The 19,132-nt window shown below is 33.6% G+C and overlaps 2 protein-coding genes and 1 pseudogene across 2 annotated transcripts; 2 read left to right on the forward strand and 1 right to left on the reverse strand.

Moving 5' to 3' along the window:
• Positions 1–4,177: 4,177 nt before the first annotated feature.
• Positions 4,178–7,065, forward strand: LOC145001243 (uncharacterized). Its single transcript, XM_078960603.1, has 8 exons — positions 4,178–4,359; positions 4,441–4,509; positions 4,582–4,641; positions 4,836–4,874; positions 4,951–5,019; positions 5,094–5,702; positions 6,292–6,363; positions 6,719–7,065. Exons 1-8 carry the CDS (start codon positions 4,246–4,248, stop codon positions 6,950–6,952), a joined length of 1,266 nt encoding a protein of 421 aa, XP_078816729.1. The 5' UTR covers positions 4,178–4,245; the 3' UTR covers positions 6,953–7,065.
• Positions 7,066–9,444: 2,379 nt separating this feature from the next.
• On the forward strand, positions 9,445–11,697 carry LOC145001803 (uncharacterized). Its single transcript, XM_078961149.1, has 3 exons — positions 9,445–9,753; positions 9,855–10,048; positions 11,292–11,697. Exons 1-3 carry the CDS (start codon positions 9,658–9,660, stop codon positions 11,560–11,562), a joined length of 561 nt encoding a protein of 186 aa, XP_078817275.1. The 5' UTR covers positions 9,445–9,657; the 3' UTR covers positions 11,563–11,697.
• A 2,287-nt stretch (positions 11,698–13,984) lies between these two features.
• Positions 13,985–16,304, reverse strand: LOC145001954 (subtilisin-like protease pseudogene; annotated as a pseudogene).
• Between the last annotated feature and the right edge of the window lie 2,828 nt (positions 16,305–19,132).

Below are 19,132 nucleotides of genomic sequence, written 5' to 3' on the forward strand. Positions count from 1 at the left end.
TCTACTACCCCGTTTTGTTGTGGGGAGTAGGGCGTTGTCAATTGTCTTTTAATTCCCTCCTGGTTGCAATAATCAGTGAATTCTTTAGACGTGAATTCACCTCCTCGGTCTGTGCGCGACATTTTTAGTTTGAACTTCCCTTCAGCTTCTACACGAGTCTTGAACTTCTTGAACGCAACAAATGCTTCACTTTTGGTTCTGATCATCGTCACCCACATATATCTGCTACAATCATCTACTATGAGGAGGAAATATTGATTACCTCCTATAGTTTGGGGTGTTATTGGGCCACAGAGGTCTGCATGTACCAATTCTAGAGGAGTCATTGCTTGCCATTGAGTTTCTTTTGGGAACGGTTGTCGTGTTTGTTTTACGACTAGACATCCTTCATAGACTTGTGTAGGATGGTTGATTCTCGGCACTCCAATCACCAGCTCTTTCTCTACCATCGACTCAATCAAGGGAAAATTTATATGCCCCAGCCTTGCATGCCAAAGCCAAGCAACATCATCCAAACTTGCACTTAGACATATTGGTTGTGACGTATGGAGCACGATCTTGTATAACCGGTTTCTCGAGCGTTGTACCTTCATGATTAGCCGATTTCTTGCATCATGAATTCTCAAAAATTCATGAACCATCTCAATTCTGTACCCCACTTCTGTTATTTGACCAAGACTAAGTATATTACTCTTCAAGGCAGGGATGTAATATACTTCGGATATTATCTGCTGCTCCCCGGTTTTACACTCCAACAAAATTGTTCCTCTTCCTTTGATTTGTACTTCGGATCCGTCCCCAAATCTCACTTGCCCTGTTATTCTTTCATCAAGTTCTGCAAAGTATTCACGTACTCCTGTCATGTGGTTACTGGCCCCGTTGTCTAAGTACCATGTGTCCTTCTCATTCCCTTTTGTTGCTGGGAATACTTTGTCTTCATTGAGCAACACCCATTCAACTGTATCTTCACCCCATACAGTTAACAATAGCGCGTGTTCTTCATCCTGTACCTGTGTGAGATTAACATCAGCTTCTTTTCTCTTGGGATTTGGGCACTCCGATGCAAAGTGTCCAAACACGTCACAATTGAAACACTTTATGCGACTCTTATCTCTTCCCTTTCCTCGACCATTACTTGTATCTCGGAATGATTGCTAATTGCCTCAACCGCCTCTACCTCTTGAGCCTCTTCCTCGATAACCTCCTCGACCTCCCCTTTCATTAGAGGATCCACGACCTCTTCCTGCTGCACTAGGCTAGCCCTTTTGTGATTTTTGACCCATTTGCCCTTCAGATCGAGTCAGCGACAAACCTGCTTCAGCATTCGAGTTTTCACCCCGAACTCGTAGTCGATCTTCATAGGCCTTGAGTCTGCCAATAGCTTCTTCAAATGGCATTGTATTCAGGTCTGAATACTGTTCTATCGAGGCCACAAGTTGTAGAAATTTTTCTGGGACAAAATCAAGCAACTTTCTCACCAAAGTGCTGTCTTCCATTGTTGCACAGGGCTAATGTATTTTGAGTTAATCCCACTTAACTTTCCTGCAAACTCATCTATTGACTCTCCTTCTTTCATCCTCAATGCATCAAACTCACTCTTGAGTGAGTGTAGCCTCGCCTTTTTCACTCTATCTGCCCCCAGGAAACGGATTTTCAACGACTCCCACACCTCTTTTGCGGTTTTCTTCTTTGCTACCTGCATGAGAATGTCCTCCGGTATTGCTTGGAAGATGTAGGCTCGTGCCATCTTGTTCTTCTTCTCGTCAACAGTCACCCCGACTGTTGGTTCTATGGATTCCTAAACACCTTGAGCATCCATGATAGCCTCCATCTTGATTGCCCACGTTGTGTAGTTTGTTGAAGTCAACAATGGACATTGGAACGATACCCCACCGTTATCTTTTGATACCTATTGACTGGAACCTGTCATGCTATCGTATCTTATGTATTTGGGCATAAACTGGAAAGCTCTGATACCAAGTGTTGGTGCAGGGCCCCTATTACTGATCAAAAGAGTATGCCCAAAGAAGGAAAAAACAGAGTTGCAGGGAAAGATTCCAGCTTTTCTTTTTATTCAATTTCTGATTCCAAAACAAAAGACTTACAAGGCTTTAAATAATAAGCAAAAGGGAAAAACTGCTAAGCTAAAAAACTGTAAAACGTGTCCTCTAAAAATGGTGGCAGCTATACCACTTATTCCTTTAGACAAGGTCAACAAAGGACCAAGTCAGAATTACTTATCCCACATCTTGTAGTAGATATGTTAACCGGTTATTTCTCTTGATAAGACGCAATATTAATATAAAAGGGCATAATGGTCATTCTCTATTTAAAATAAATAATGGCGGTTCTTTTAACCTTAGTTATAAAATAATAGCTTTCAATATATGTGGTATGCAAATCAACAAAGGGTGGATGATATAGTGCAATAAAAAAAATAAAGAATAAAAAAGTAATTTAGTGCTTTCATTGTTGTTACCCATAGTGACATGTTTTTAGAAAACGGACATGTTTTTTTTTATCTCTTAAGAAGATGAAAGATTAATTGAAAAAGACATAAATCCTTTTATGTTTTAAAGAAATAGTGCCATATGTTGAAATGATAATACATTGATGATTCTTTCTATTTAAAATATCATAAATATGTAGAAATCTGATTTATATTTTAAATTAAACAATTTTATGTTATTTTCTAAGAAATACATATAAAAATGATCAAAAAATTTATCTAAATTTTATGCTACACCATGATATTTATATAATTATGAATCATAACCATATTTATCTAAAGAATTCCACATAACTTTTGTTTGTTTGAGCATTTCATGCTCCGACCATAATCTCAATATAACATGCACAAAATTAAGTTCACAATCAACATCTAGCTCAATGGATATGCATTATTTTTCTTTTCTAATTCCAATTTATCATAAAGTCGTTAATTTAGCCAAGTTCAATATGCTTATGACTTAGATTTTACATCTTCGTAGTTAAAAGATGGACAACAAATATTTAGATGATAGATGGATGGATGTACCTTGATAGCTTATAACATAGATTTTACCTCTTCAAAGCTTTCTATAACACTATCAAGCTCCCTAAACTTCAATTGTACTATTTAATGGTGATCCACACCTTCAGAAACTAAAAGAATTTACTAAATAATATATTGGTTTGGAGAAGGTTATTTTAGTCATTTACACAAATAGGAGATGATTGGAATTACTCATCTTTATTACCTCCTCCGTCCACAACCTATGTCCTCTGCCCCAATGCCAGTATTCCCACATATCTCTTTGCTAATATACATCATTGTTTGTTCGTCGTTTAAATATTATTTTTCCAAGTAATTATAATATTGTCGTTACGTGCCAACAAATAAATAAAATCATAATTTAAATTTTTTGTATAAAATTTTTTATTATTGTAAAAAGTAAAAAATTAATATTTATTGTCAGTATACTAATTCAGGATTTTATCAAATATCCACAAATACAATCTTCAATCAAAATTCAAATCATTAATATTCACAAATAGTCAAAATACAAATCATCAACCAAAATTCAAAGAGAAATTAAATTACCTCCTACATTTTATGCCTACAATTATTCCTACCCATTAAAATTATGATAAATCATCATTCAATTTAATTGTAATTGATATATTCCTAATATAGCTTTAATGAGTTAGTTAAAAAAATATGGAATGATGACACTTATCATAATTTTATTGGATAAGAATATTTGTAGGCATAAAAAGTAGGAACCAATTTAATTTCTCAAATTCAAATAATGGTACATATTAATCTGAACTATTCATTATATCTTTGTAAACTTATAAACATCTATGTTTGCAAATGAATAAATTTATTTTAATCATTCATTAATCACACTTATGATTTACTTTTAATGCACGAAAATAAGTTTGCCGACAAAAACGAGATATGATAACAAAATCGATTTATTACCATTGACTTGTTGACACGTTTGCTCGATCCAAAAAAAAAGTAGAAAATCATTAAATAACTACTTTTCCAACTCTAAAATTTCTAAGTTTACAACTACAACGCTTCAAGGACATGTACAACATGTTTTAAAATTAAAATCCAATACAAAATTTGGAAATTATGTCTCTGGAAAAAGAATAGTCAACTGAAAGCCTTTATCCGAATGAATTTACAAAATCGCCATTAACGACCTTCGAATCATCGATCACACAGTCTGAAAAAGAAAAACCCTCTGTAGAATGGAAGGTCTAGTGAAAGGTTTGCTTAATGTGGCATTTGGAGACGACGATCGAGAAAAGAAGAGAGAAGAAGATGAAATCGATGAACGATCTAGATCTGCTTCGTGGGCGCAGGTAAAGTACAGTTGATCGAGTTATGTATTACTTTTTTTCTTTTTAAAGTTTTTGTTTACTGATGGATCGGATGATTCACAGGTTGTGTCCGGCGACAAGGATGATGAAGATGAACAGAAGTATAGTACAAACAGCAATCGAAGAGATGAGGTTAGTGCGAAATTGAGCTTTTATGCTTTAGGTTCTTAAAGTGAATCGAGATTTTGTGTTTGGGTTTTGTAGGAAGAAAACAATGAACAATGGGGATCCGGTGGATCAAATACTTCTAGGCGACCTCAACAGGTAATGTTAAGTTAATTTGCCGATTGTGGATCAGTGGATCGATCTGTTTTCTGCTAATCGACATACATAAAGTCAACAAGTTCAATTGTTGACGAAATTGTTAGATCATTTTGATTGAAGTTTCCTGTTCATATGCGTTCATGTTATTGAAATGTCTGAATTGTAACATAATGTAAGAAATGTCTGAATTGCAGGTTGCGAATGATTATAATCAAAGGTATCCTGATCAAGAGGTAGTTTAGTTGTTCTTACAAATCTATCACTATTGTTAATAACTTCATATCCAACAGTTTAAGTTCATGAATACAGACTGAAGAGGAAAACAATGATGGCTGGGAGACAGTTGGGAAGAAGAAGCCTGCAAGAAAACACCAACAGGTTATTACATTATTAACTTATTCCATTCTTCTTTAACTTCAAATAACAACATCTATTAACTAAAAAACTCACAGGTTCAAAAAGACAATTGGGAAAACTTCAAACTTCCTGCAAATGAGCAAGAATATTCAAATGAAATTTCACATACTTCTCAAATGGAACCCTCAGAAGATGAACTCAATGACCTTAGCCAAGCTTGCAACAAGCTATGGGAGCTTGATTACAACCGTTTAACACCTGGAAAAGACTATGAAATCGACTGTGGTGAAGGAAAAAAGACATACCAAAAGCAAGATATGGCAGAAGGAAGCCTCTTCACTTGGCTAAGTGAAGATGTTCTAAAAATACCTACAATTTCTCGATTCTGTTCTCTTTTAGATAACTATAATCCACATGAAGGGTATAAAGAACAAGTGACTTCTCAAGAGAAACAAGAACAAGCTGGTTTCATTGAAGAGATATGTAGAACTGCACCAATTATATACCTTTTTAAGTATCTTTGTGCTAAAGGTATAGTATCCCATGATTATGCGGAGTTTAAAGGGCTTTTGACAAGTCTTTGGTTTGATTTATATGGTCGTGGTGGCACCTCTAGTTGTTCTTCGGCTTTTGAACATGTTTTTGTTGGAGAAATCAAAAGTCGCGGGGAGCAGTCGGTTTCAGGCTTCCATAATTGGCTTCAGGTCCGTCTTTTTAGGCTGCATTTGTTACACAGGATAAAAAGTTGCCTTTTTTGTCCAATTGACACCGTCTCATCTTGTTCCACCTTTTTCTGGGAGATAAAAAGTAACCATTTTTTTCCCGGTACTAGTCCTACTGTGTTCCACTTTTTTGTACAGGACAAAAAGTTAACATTTTTGTCTCATCAACATCAGTACTGCAGTAGTACTATAGTGTTCCACTATTTTGTATTGGACAAAAAGTTAACATTTTTGTCTCATTAACATCAGTACTGTACTAATCCTACTGTGTTCCACTTTTTTGTACAGAACAAAAAGTTAACATTTTTGTCTAATCAACATCAGTACTATATACTAGTCCTACTGTGTTCCACTTTTTTGTACAGGATAAAAAGTTAACATTTTTGTCCCATCAACATCAATATTGGTCCCATCTTTTTTGGTGGAAGAAAAAATTGTCCTTTTTCTTTTTTTTTTTTTTTTTTTTTTTTTTTTTTTTTTTTTTCCGTATACTATCTTATTTTATGAATTTTATTTTTGGAATTATATCATGTGGGATTATTTAATCTAAGAAATTATTTTATGTATGAAGTTTTACATGGAAGAAGCAAACGGGAGAGTCGATTATCAGGGCTATATCTTTCCGCGAAGGCGTGGGGAGACAGTAAGCAAACCCTCATCTATTCCTCTTTCTACTTTTTCAAAATAGTTATCAGATAATCTTTCAACGGAAAATTGCACAAAATTAGCATCGTACTTTACTCTTTTAATATTTTTTTTACCAATATATACAATATAGTTTATTTTTTTTGACCTATAATAACAATACCAATATGCAACAAATAAATTACAATCTCCATAAAGTACGTTGCTATTGTGGGTAAAGAACTCGTGTAAAAAAAATATAACTATATGTTGCGATTTTTGGTAAAGAAATGCAAGTTCATTGTGAAAAAAATAAATAACTTATGTTGCTAGTTTAAATAAATATTAATAAAGTACATTACGTATATTGGCAGCCTGACTCTGAGAGTCAGTTGCTGACAATCCAATTTGAATGGAACGGTGTGTTGAAATCGGTATCGAGCACATTGATTGGAGTGAGCCCGGAATTTGAGATTGCTTTATACACATTGTGTTTTTTTATGGGAGGTGAAGAGAATTATGTTGAACTTGGTCCATACTCCGTGAATATCAAGTGTTATCACCTTGGAACTAAACTTGGATCCGCTTTTCCCGTTGCGGATTCTTGAATCGTATAATATTTTGTATTTTTTTTTCTTTTAATTTGTGAAATTGTGTAATTTGATAAAGGATTGATGTACGATATAACTTGATAATTTGATGATTGTTTTTTATTTTGGAACTCAAGAATTTGATATCTCTAATTGCTTTAATGGTTTTACTCCATTTCTAAAAAAGTTAGGCAAAAGTAGGAGAAAACTATAAGATGGTCAGATTGTGAGGGTGTCATAATTTATCAAATTATGCTCGTAAAAATATCTAATGGAACTCAATCTTTCAACAATGAGAAAATGATTGGAATTTAATTCAATGGATTAATTTTAGGATAAAATGTTGAAATTCATTAACTTAAAAATCAAACAATATAAAAATCAAAACATTGTTTTTTAAATGGACAGAGGAAAAATACAAGTGGAAATGTCGAGATGTAAATTCTAATAAAACATAATTCGGTATTATGTGAAACCAAGCACCATAATGGAATGAAATTAAATGCCGATTTTTCCCAAATATTCAAGCACCAAACGCCCTCTTGAAACTTGTTTCGAAAACAACCGAAAAGTAACAATTATTCGATAACACGAAATTAGAACACATGGACATTATATTAAGAGTGTTAGGGTTAAGAACTTCATCAAACAATTCAATAATTTGACACAACAGAGTAATAATGCAAAACGAAAAATAAGATACAATATTTAACACGCTTCACATGATTAGGATGAGAGAGAGAGATTTTATTAACTGACCCATGACAAAATTGAAGGTAAATATGATATAAGAATTAGCATATGAAAAGTTTCTTCATGGGTCGTCCCAGGGAACTCATGATTGATTTGTCTAACGGCTATTAGGGGTGTACGCGGTACGGTTTCGAGCCAAAACCGCAAATTGCACCGCATATGCGGTTTGAGTTATTTAGAAACCGCAAACTGCACCGCGAACCTGCTAAACCGCATTATGCGGTGCGGTTTTGTGCGGACGATTTATGCGGTTTACATGCGGTTTGACTAATTATTTAATTTAAATTTAATGACAATACTATCATTGTCGTCACTAATAACTCACTGAGTGGTAATTAAAAATTTTGGTGGTCATAGAATTATGATCTTTAACTACTTATCAATATATATAAGTTACGACGATTAAAATAATGGTCGTTAAATGTTAGTTGAAAATGGATTTGTGACAAAAACAAAAAATAGTCACTGCATTATATTTTGGATTAATTAAATTTAAAGAAATATTATTACTTTTCAAAAACATAAGATAATGCCACTAAATTAGGATGAATTGAATTAATAAACATTATACTTGTCAAAAAGATATATGTGGTATACATAGGTTTTGAGGAAGAACTTCTTATAAATGGTTACACATATGTGAGCTTGCATGCCAAGACTTTAATTTCAAGTATAATTCAGGTTTTGTGTTTTGTTTAATTAGATGAATTTGTTGTTAGCTTGAAAAGTTCAAAGCATATAACCATTGACGATTCCATTCAGGAAGCTGAGTTTATAGCATCATTGAGTGCAACAAAAGTTGTCTGTATTGAGAAGTTCATATTAGAGCTCAACATGGTTTCTTCACAATAGTGGTGTGATTGCTTGAATTAACGTTACATGCATTTGTTGTGATGGGAATCATAACAAACCAAGACTAGTGTAAACGTATGACTGATCATATTAAATCATTATTTCTTAAAATATACTTTTAGTTGAAGTATGATGTATAAAAAGGCTTTTTAGTCCCAAAATGACAACCATATGGTAAGTAGGGTTGTAAATAAGCTGAGTCCAGTATTGACAAGCTCAAAAATCGGCTCGAATAAAAAAAAAAAAACTCGAGCTCGAACTCGATTGAGCCTTAATATTCAAGCACATGCTCAAACCGATAAAGTAATTAACACTTTAAAGCACATGCTCAAACTCGATAAAGTAATCTAACCTGGTCTAACTTGATTAGATGTGATTAATGAAATATGAATAGAATAGAGCGTAAAAGTGTAAATGTAACTAAACTCAATTAGCTTGAGAGCTTCACTAGGCCAATAATCTAATGTTAGAACTTGACTCGATAAGATACTCCAGTAGCTTGAACTCAAGCTTTATTGGTTGGCTAATTGGTCACATTTTGATGAAGTGGATTGGATTGTTATTAATTTGGTTATACAAAATCAATCTATGCGATCTATTTCATGAACCACATCAATTCCTATATTCCTTATTTCTTTTATTTGCATTTTTATCAGCGTGTTTATCGTGAAAAAACCTTAAAGTTAAATGTTAAGATGTTATATATTCATGTACATTTACATTTGAACAATAAAACAAACATTAGTAATCTCAATATAGGTTTATAATAGTTTTTAATTAGGTTGCGAAACTAATTTGAAATTAATGATTTTGAAAATTTCAACAAAGAAGTGTCGTGAAAAACTGAAAAACCCCTATTTAAATAATTTAAATCGCACAAAATATTATCTTTGTCCTAATTTCTCTGGACTTTTGAATAAAATCAAAACATAGAGCAAACTGCAAACAAATACAAAAAGAAAAGACAAGAAAAATGAATATTCGTCGTAATTTCCATTGCATATATTTAAGGGTGCACAAGCTTTCATCTTCAACAAGTCTTACTCGTGGGTGTTTCAACAAGTCTTCTTCGTGTAGACCCAAAAGGTAGTTGATTTGTGGTCGACCTGAGCTCATAAATGATGGCCAAAGTGGTGGTGGTTAGCGGCATCGTGGCGGTGCTTGGAATAACATCTATGGTAGCAGGTTTTGCTGCTGAACCTACTAGGATTAAGGTAACAATAACACCAAAAAAATTCATCATGTTTCCATAACATCAACTCATTGATTCGATCACAATAGTCATGACCATGTTCGTATGTTGCACCTAATGCAGGCATCAAAAGTTTATATCGAGCATTTATCATGTGCTTATCCTAGTAGTCATGCTATCCGATTTGGAATATTGGCGCTTGTGTGCACAATAATAAGTCGAATCCTTTTACTCATTGTAGTCGGGTGTTGTTGTCGTCCTAGTGGCTACACATCAACCCCGATCAAAAACAGTAACGTCTTCAATATCTTGTCATGGTATGTGAAATTTTAGATTGTTGGACTTTTTGGAGTAAATTACACAAATGTCCCTATGGGTTGGGGTAATTTACACACTTGATCCTAAACTTATTTTTTTTAACTTGGAAGGTCTCTATTATTTGTTTTTGTTACGCATTTGGTCCATACTATTTGCTTTTGTTACGCGCTTGATCCTTATCTTACGTAAAGACTATTATTTAAATATAAAAAAATGGTGGGGTATATAAGGTAAGGTGAATGGGTGGGGTTGAGGGTATGTTTATTTAAATAAATTAAAAAATCAAGGGAAACATAGTGTTTTTAGGTAAGATATGGATCAAATACATAACAAAAACAAACAATGAGAATCTTTCGAGTTAAAAAAAATAAACTAGAGACCATACATGCAAATTACTCTAAACCATAGGGACCATTCATGTAATTTATGCAGTTAAAAAAAAATAGATATATATTTTGAGAACAACCAACGACCAGGACAAAAATTGCAATTTGTTGCCCTGTCCAAAAAAGGAAAGGACACACTCACATCTAAGCCTGGCAATCGTGTCGTGTTCGGGTTGGCGTGTCGCGGGTTGGTGGGTTGGCGGGTCAAAATATACCAACCCAAACACGACCCATTTAACTATACAGGTCACGGGTTGGCGGGTTTGGAACATAAACTCATATATGACCCACCAACCTATTTATTCATACGGGTTTACAAGTTGGCGGGTTCATGGGTCAGATTTGGGTTCGTGGGTCCAAATTTTAGATATTTAAGTCTTAAACATCCAAATGAAAATTAAAAACATTCATAGAAACATGTTACAGACTTAGCCTTATAGGTTACGACTTATGACCTTAGACCATCCACCACGAGTAATAATATCAAAACAATCAAATGATCTATGAATAAATTGTATATATTATATAATACTTATTAAATATTAATACTTGATACATAAATACATTTAAAAATATAATTTTTTTTTTATTAAGAATATAAATGGGTTGGCGGGTCAACCCGTTTATTTTTTGAGAAACTCATATATGACCCGTTTAATAAACAGGTTGACGGGTTAGCGGGTTGGCGGGTTGAAAAACTCAACCCAAACCCATTTATTTCGTGTCGTGTCGCGTGTCGTGTCGAGAATTGCCAGTCCTACTCACATCATCAAAAGTAATACAAAAATCTTGACTAGTCGGGTGTTGTAAATTTTTTTGAGTTGACATGATTTTTTTTTTTTTTGGAAAAATCAAGGATAGCGTCGGTTGTAGCAGTGATTCTATTTTTAGCAGGTTTGGTGATATATAATCAAGAGCGCATGCAAGAAAAATACCATGGTAGGCTTACGTGCGACGTCGTAAAGCCTGGGCTCTTTGTATCTGGTGCCTTGTTTTCATTTTTTAGTTCCTTTTTCGGGATTGTGGCTTATACTTCTGTATCTTCGTCTATACAAACAACCTCACAACTTGACATTGAGCTACCCGTTGGTGATGTTGATGTAGAGAAAAGCCCCGTGCATCCATGACAATACTAAGAATCGAAACAACATAAAAGCATGGTTCATAGCATTTGTAGGTGTTAAATTTGTCAAACGTTTAATAACGGAAAAACAGTAGATATATGGGTGGTTTTTGTATAACAACAAATGGACATTATCTATTTGAACGTCATTTGCAGTTCATATATATCAGTTTCCATAGAACTTTTATCCAAAAATGAATGGTTTTTAGAACAAATTAAAATTTGATTGTTAAAAACGAGAAGAATATCCAAATATAATGGTTTTTATGTTATTAACCAAAAAGAATAATTAATAAGTAGTAACAAAATAAAAACAAATTATTACTAAAATTGTATGAGTTGTTTTTCAAAAGATTAAAACCCAAATAAAATTACATTGAAATGAAAAATATATCCAATTTGTCATTAACCGTCACAAGTAATAGAATAAGAATTAAATTGCAAACAAATCACAATTGATATATCACTTCATTAATTTATCACAAAAATAATACAAACAAATCAATAGAAATGCTCTTGTAGAGTACGGCTGTTTGTTTATTTTTGTAAGTTGGCCATTAAAAAACATTTCATAATTCAAAATGATACATTTTCACTTACTTGATGAGACATTAGACAATTTGTCCGTTAAAAATAAAACAAATTTTAGATAAAAACATTAAAATCGATTCACAATTTCAATAAAAAATAATAATTCACAACCTTATACGACTTGGGTTCCATTCATGTTAAAGATAAAACCAATTCATATTTTCATATAATTTCATAATTTTTAATAAAGATAAATTTTAATTTGAGAACAACAAATTCCATACCCAAAACTAGTCAGATTACAAAATTTCTACTTTTAAATCATGAAGAATAATAAATGTATTGAAGATTGAAGACACTTGACAATTACATCACAAAATTGAAAACAAATGTAAAACAAAATCACACATCCAAATTAATCTAAATAACAAGATAATCTAAAAGCTATTATTAATCATGTATAGTATGATCAAAATGAGATTTAAAAACAAATAAAAATCATAAATTTGAATTCCTCTTACCGGAATGAGATTGAGATGTTAGAAATTCAAGCATGATTCAACCTTAAAAAACAAAATTCTTTTATTTATTTCTATTAGGACTTTAGGGATAGACAACCTTCAAGGGGGTGGATCGTTGTTTCTGTAGAGTGATAAGGAGAGGATTTCATATCTCGTTCATATCCTTCCCCCTTTTGGCAAATCCATCTTTTTCGATTTTCAACTTTCAAGTTATGATAAGGTGTCATGTTCGTATTAACGATCAAATTCGAAAAATTCATATTATACAATTCATTAACAAAGAACAACAAACTAATTAACACCAACAAAAAACTATAGGGCCCTATAAGAGAGGGGGTTAGTGTGTTCACCTCACCATGTATGACGTAGCCAGGATTTTGTTTTAGGGTATGACAAATAATATACAAAATATGATGATAAATTTCTTTAACCCTAACTTCTTTTATTTAACAAAAATATATATTGTACATACAATATATATATATATATATATATATATATATATATATATATATATATATATATATATATATATATATATATATATATATATATATATATATATATATATATAACCTTAATTTTTTGTGGGTAGGTCAAAGCCCACTCTTGCCCTATATTGGCTACACCCTGGGCTTATCTAAGTGAAATACATTTTTTTAACTAAAAGAAATAAAGATTCTTTATTAAGTTGTTTGTACATACATTCTTGTGTTATAACTATAAACGAATATTTGGAAATGAATTATAACTAGTTAACTAACTCTTGTTCATTAATGTATTCTTAACTATATTTTGGTAAAAGAAGAAAAAAATAAACTATACATGTCAATCACGATCTAAGAGCTAAGGTCTTCAAACAGAATATTCGAAGACTATTTTTAAGTGGAAAGCAAAATTATATATTGCAAGATGAAAAACGTTATTTTTTAAAAGTAAAAATGAACTATACATAGTAAGATTTGAAAGAGAAAACTTGCAAAGGTAAATTTTCCTGCAATGACCACATGTTATCGCATAAAATTGCACCAAGACAAAGACGACTTCTCTCGTCGCTACACGTCATGTTTTTATAGATGATCCTTTTGAATAGATAAAAATGTTTTTGTGTATCTTAACTATATAGAAAATGCTTGGAATTGAATTCCATGTCTTTAGAATATTCTAACCCACCAAAGGATTTTGTGAATTCCAGTAAAATCCAATTATATGCTCTTTTGTTATATTAATCCAAACCCCTAAATAGAATGGAATTGAGTATCAATCCAGATCAAATTTCACAAAGTCGACAGGAAAGTGGAAACAAAAAATAACTAGCATTCTGATACCACGAATTTGGGACAAATTAGATTTTGTTATATCGTATTTGTACCATTACACAAGAAAAGATCAAGCATTGACGAACATTTCAACCCATAGAAACAACGAAAACAGATGCAGAAACTGCATAACTTCATATAGAACGACCTCCAATCGCCATTCTCTTTTATACAAACTTTATAGAAAACGGGGTTCGAACCAAGTATTTACCCGAACTCCAAGCCATAACTCCTTGGCCATAAGGAACATCGATCTTCACCTTACTATCCCACATAAACGTTACCTCATACGTTAACTTTTGGTTCACTGCTGTGAACACCAAACGAGGATAGCTAATGGCAAGAGTTACTCCATATGGGACACTAATATTTTTCGCCGATAGAACATAATTCGAATTAGCCTCACCAACATTTGTCACTGTTCTTGTATATGTTTTCTTTTGGCCCTTTGCTAATGTGATTGCAAAAGAAGGATAGTTTAATTCTGCTTCTGGGATGGTTTTCGAGCATGAAACACTTTTTGACACAATGATTCCAACTTGTTTGCTAGTATAACCGAGCCCACACAAATAAGGAATGTACTCATCAGGCTCAATGTCGAAAACAAGCCCCGGATCATTGGCTTTTGATGGATTTACATGACCCGAACCAATGGCAAAGATGTCTGCAGGGAGCTCGCGTTCATCTTCAATCGGTTGACCGTTTAGGCTAACTTGATCGGCCGTGGTCATGATCGCAGACTTAATAGCCGCGGGTGACCAATACGGGTGAGCGGCTTTCAACAATGCCGCTATGCCAGCGAGATGCGGGCAAGACATTGAAGTGCCCGACTCAATGTTAAATGTAGCGAGGCTTTGTGTGTTGTTCTCGACAGACACAGGCCACGCTGCAACAACACTAACGCCAGGGCCAATAATGTCGGGTTTCAGGATTCCTGGGCTCGCCAGGCTTGGCCCTCGTGAAGAAAAGGAAGTAACTGTGGGAGCCGAATCAACGCCGATTAAAGTCCCGCGAAATACCAAAGTGGCCATGGGGGACGCGGTCGAGTTTAAGTACGCCTTGATCGCTAATCCTCCCTTGTAACCGACATGTGATGCGGGAAGAAAATGAGCATCGGCTAATGTACTTGCGCCATCGGACTCTTGGTTCAAAAGAATCATCCCCATGCCTCCCGCATCCTTAACCGTTTTCCCTTTTTCAAGTCTAGCGATCCCGCCACCTCTATCGCACACGACAAGCTTCCCTTTCACATCAACGTTGTCCAATGATCCTTCCGCACACCATGCGGTATCTTGAACCCCATTCGAGCCTGGGTACACCAACGGGAGTAGGGTTTTGGGGAAATCTTTAGGTTGGAATAAAGATTCACCATCGAGGGAATCCTTGTTTCCGAGAGAAACGGATACGGCTATTTTCCGATCGAGTGTGCTAGCCCCTACGGTGAGAATCCACGGAGCCTCGTTCGATAATGTTGAATTAAACGGGCCCGAGTTAGCGGCCGAACATGCTACAAAAATACCTTTTTGTATAGCATTAAATGCACCTAACGCGATCCCGTCTTCATAGAAGGGAGCGGATTCGGCACCAAGTGAGAGTGAAAGCACGTCAACACCGTCTTCAACCGCGGTATCCATGCCTGCTAAGATTGCGCTCTCCGCACAATCTTCCACCGTACACACTTTATACATTGCCAAGTGTGCGAGTGGGGCCATCCCCACCGCGGTCCCTTGAGCGTTTCCAAATACATTTGCATCATTGACGAAGTTTCCGGCCGCGGTGCTTGAAGTGTGGGTCCCGTGTCCGTCTTGATCAAATCGCGTACCGTTTTCACCCTCGGTGAGATCCCGCAATCCGATCAATTTGTTATTGCATCCTGAAATTTCACATTTTCCTTTCCATTTTGCTGGTGGAGGAGAGACTCCGGTGTCATCGAAAGAAGGATGGCCTGGAGTTGTTCCGGTGTCTAGAACACCGATGATCACCCCTTTTCCATAGTTGGAATTAGCCCAAAACCCTAAGTTTTGGTGCAAGCCCAAGAAGTTGGGTGTATGGGTTGTTTGAGTCTTGTAAAATCTTTGAGGTCTTGCGGAGACAAACCCGTTCATGGATTCCATGGCCTTCACATGCTCCACTGACAGTTTTGCTGCGAAACCGGTAAGCACATTATGATATGCAAAAACCATTGTTGGTTGGTCATTCGAAACTGTAGTGGTTTTCGGCAAAAATGAGTTGTACCAGCTTTGGCGATCTTCTTTTTGATAAAATTCGAGATCATTGGGTGAGGTTAAGTGGACAATGTAGGTTTCAAGGTCTGCAGCGTTGGAAGAAGAGAAGGTTAAAAGGGTAGTCAGAGCGAGAACTACTATGAACGCCATCAATGGCGACATGTTGTATCTATTAGTCTTGGTTACTTTAGATAGTTATGAGGACATATTTCTGTGATCATTCAAGAATGTATATATAGAGCAAATGGCATGAAGACGCATAGCCGGCCAGTTAATATATGTGCATGAATGACGTCGTTGACGTTCGATTAATCGGCTTGCCGGATTTTAGTTTGTAAGCGTCGAAGATATCATCAGGAATCGTTTGAGTGGCCGGAAAGTGGTGTAAATTAATTCAATTTTTGGTCGTTTTCATATAGTTTCGAAGCTCAAATAATGATGGTTGAAAGCTCATTTTGGATTTAGAAGTATTAAAGGATGGGAAGATTGCGTTTGTTTTTAAGTTTTAACAAATACTCTCTCTCTCTCTCTCTCTCTCTCTCTCTCTCTCTCTCTCTCTCTCTCTCTCTCTCTCTCTCTCTCTCTCTCTCTCTCTCTCTCTCTCTCTCTCTCTCTCTCTCTCTCTCTCTCTCTCTCTCTCTCTCTCTCTCTCTCTCTCTCTCTCTCTCTCTCTCTCTATATATATATATATATATATATATATATATATATATATATATATATATATATATATATAGGGTTAGGTTCATTTGAGACCACCTATATTTTGTAAGACCGTGAGATTCATTTTTTTATTTTTTATTTAATTTTTTTTAGTTAATTCATGTTCTGAAAATAATATTTAAATTTTTTTTTTTTGATTTTTCCATTTATTTTGCATTTTAAAATTATTTTTACAATATGCACAATGTAATATTCTATTTAGAATATTTCACGTATTTAAAAAAAAATAGATTTTTTTTTAATTTTTTTTAGTTAATTCAAGTTCCGAAAATAATATTTAAAAAAAGAATTTTTAGATTTTTTCATTTATTTTGCATTTTAAAATTATTTTTTAGAATATGTCAGTGTAATATTCTATTTAGAATATTTCACGTATTTTTCAAAAAAAAAAAAAAACACGGAATTTTTTTTATTTTTTTTATATTTTTTATATATTTTTTAGTTAATTCAAATTCCGAAAATAATATTTAAAAAAAGAATTTTTGGATTTTTCTATTTATTTTGCATTTTAAAATTATTTTTAGATTTGGTCTCACGGTCTCACAAAATTAGAATGGTCTCAAATGAACCTAAACCTATATATATATATATATATATATATATATATATATATATATATATATATATATATATATATATATATATATATATATATATATATATATATATATATATATATATATATATATATATATATGGGATAATTGAATACACTTTTTAAGTATATATAAGATTAGGTAACACTCATTATAACTAGGTAGTTTTGTAGTTTTGATTAGTGATTTAATTTTCTAAAAAAACAAATTATTTTTTTCCAGTATGTGTTTCCTTATTCACTGCGAAACTCAATTCCTCGATTGCGTGTTTCTTTTTGTTCCATTATCGCTGACGCTACTTTGATAATCCCTGGTTGCGAAAGAAAAAAAATTGTTAACAATCACAAAAACGATTTCAAAATAATAAACAATTTCAAAGGGAAAAAAATCACAGAAAGCATGGCTACTGCATCCCAAGAAGTTTCAATTCATAGGTCCATGTTACTTTTATTTGATCAAATGTAGTTGAATTCATAGATAATTGTGATTTAATTAATTACTGCTCTCATCGTCACAGGAGACTTATTGATGTTCTCCCCTTTTTATATTTATTTACATTCTTTTTGTTTCATATATAAAAGCAATTTTTTTTTTTTTATATTTTTTGGAATCTGTGGGAGATTATCGACTGCAACTTCAGCTTAAGTATCATCCATGGATTTTTTTTTATATATAATTAGTTAATGTAACATCTTAATTAATAGCTCTACGTAAAAAGTTAATGGCATGACATTAATAGGGTCAAATTCTCATGGTTTTTTACTTGTGTTCGTTGAAATAAGTGGAAATTTGCCAATAGTTGAATTACATTTAAAAGTTGTATAGATTTTTGTAATTTAACACACATTTTTGTAATTGTTACTATTTCTTTTGGCTACATAGAATTATAATGTGTGTGAGAGTAGAGAAGCACAAACACTGGTTTTCGGTTTCAGTTAATAAACCGGTTTTAGTTATAATCGGTTTGGTTTTTCGGTTTTTTGGAAGTGAAATTTTAGTTTCAAAAAAGCCTATATTTAACCGTCGGTTCGGTCTTGGTTGAACCGATTAAAAAATGGTTATAAAAAAACTTGTTCAATTATTTTTGGCCGGTTACAATTGTGCACTTCCATGTGAAAGTAGGATGCTAATAATGTTGGCTATTATAAAATGAAACAACAAAATGTGTCCAACCATTTGACTAATAATATTGCTGCTATAAAATGAAACAACAAAAAAGAGCTAACATAAATGAATTTGATTAATAAGATTACAAAATCCATCCAATTACATATAGAATTACAATGTACACGAGAATCATATGAACCAAATGAAGGATCAACTTGTTAAAACCTAAAAAACCCCCCCTTATTCCCCTTCCAAGTTCCAACTCCAATCCGACTTTAACTGGAGTCCCAACCGTCTGAACCCGTTTTCATTTTGCTTTGATTGATGTTGTGACCAATACACAACTTAAAAGTGATATGAGAATGTATATTCCTATCTTATTGACGTCAAGAGACTTGTTTGGGGTTGACCAAAAGCCAACCTGCGCTCCTATTTATAATGGGACAATTGTACAATGGTGTTGCGAAAACATTAGGCAACGAGTAAAAACAAAAATACAATAAAGATAATACAAATTTGATATAAAACCAACAAGAAACATAGCTTATCCAC

This window comes from Lactuca saligna, chromosome 6 (genome assembly GCF_052625555.1).
Source record: "Lactuca saligna cultivar CGN05327 chromosome 6, ASM5262555v1, whole genome shotgun sequence".
In the NCBI taxonomy this organism is placed as follows: domain Eukaryota; kingdom Viridiplantae; phylum Streptophyta; class Magnoliopsida; order Asterales; family Asteraceae; genus Lactuca; species Lactuca saligna.

Coding starts and splice junctions, on each gene's coding strand:
- LOC145001243 (XM_078960603.1), top strand. CDS start 4,246: ATGGAAGGTCTAGTGAAAGGTTTGCTTAATGTGGCATTTGGAGACGAC. Junction 4,510..4,581: donor ACAGCAATCGAAGAGATGAG/GTTAGTGCGAAA, acceptor TGGGTTTTGTAG/GAAGAAAACAATGAACAATG. Junction 4,875..4,950: donor AAAGGTATCCTGATCAAGAG/GTAGTTTAGTTG, acceptor TCATGAATACAG/ACTGAAGAGGAAAACAATGA.
- LOC145001803 (XM_078961149.1), top strand. CDS start 9,658: ATGATGGCCAAAGTGGTGGTGGTTAGCGGCATCGTGGCGGTGCTTGGA. Junction 9,754..9,854: donor CTGAACCTACTAGGATTAAG/GTAACAATAACA, acceptor CACCTAATGCAG/GCATCAAAAGTTTATATCGA. Junction 10,049..11,291: donor GTCTTCAATATCTTGTCATG/GTATGTGAAATT, acceptor GGAAAAATCAAG/GATAGCGTCGGTTGTAGCAG.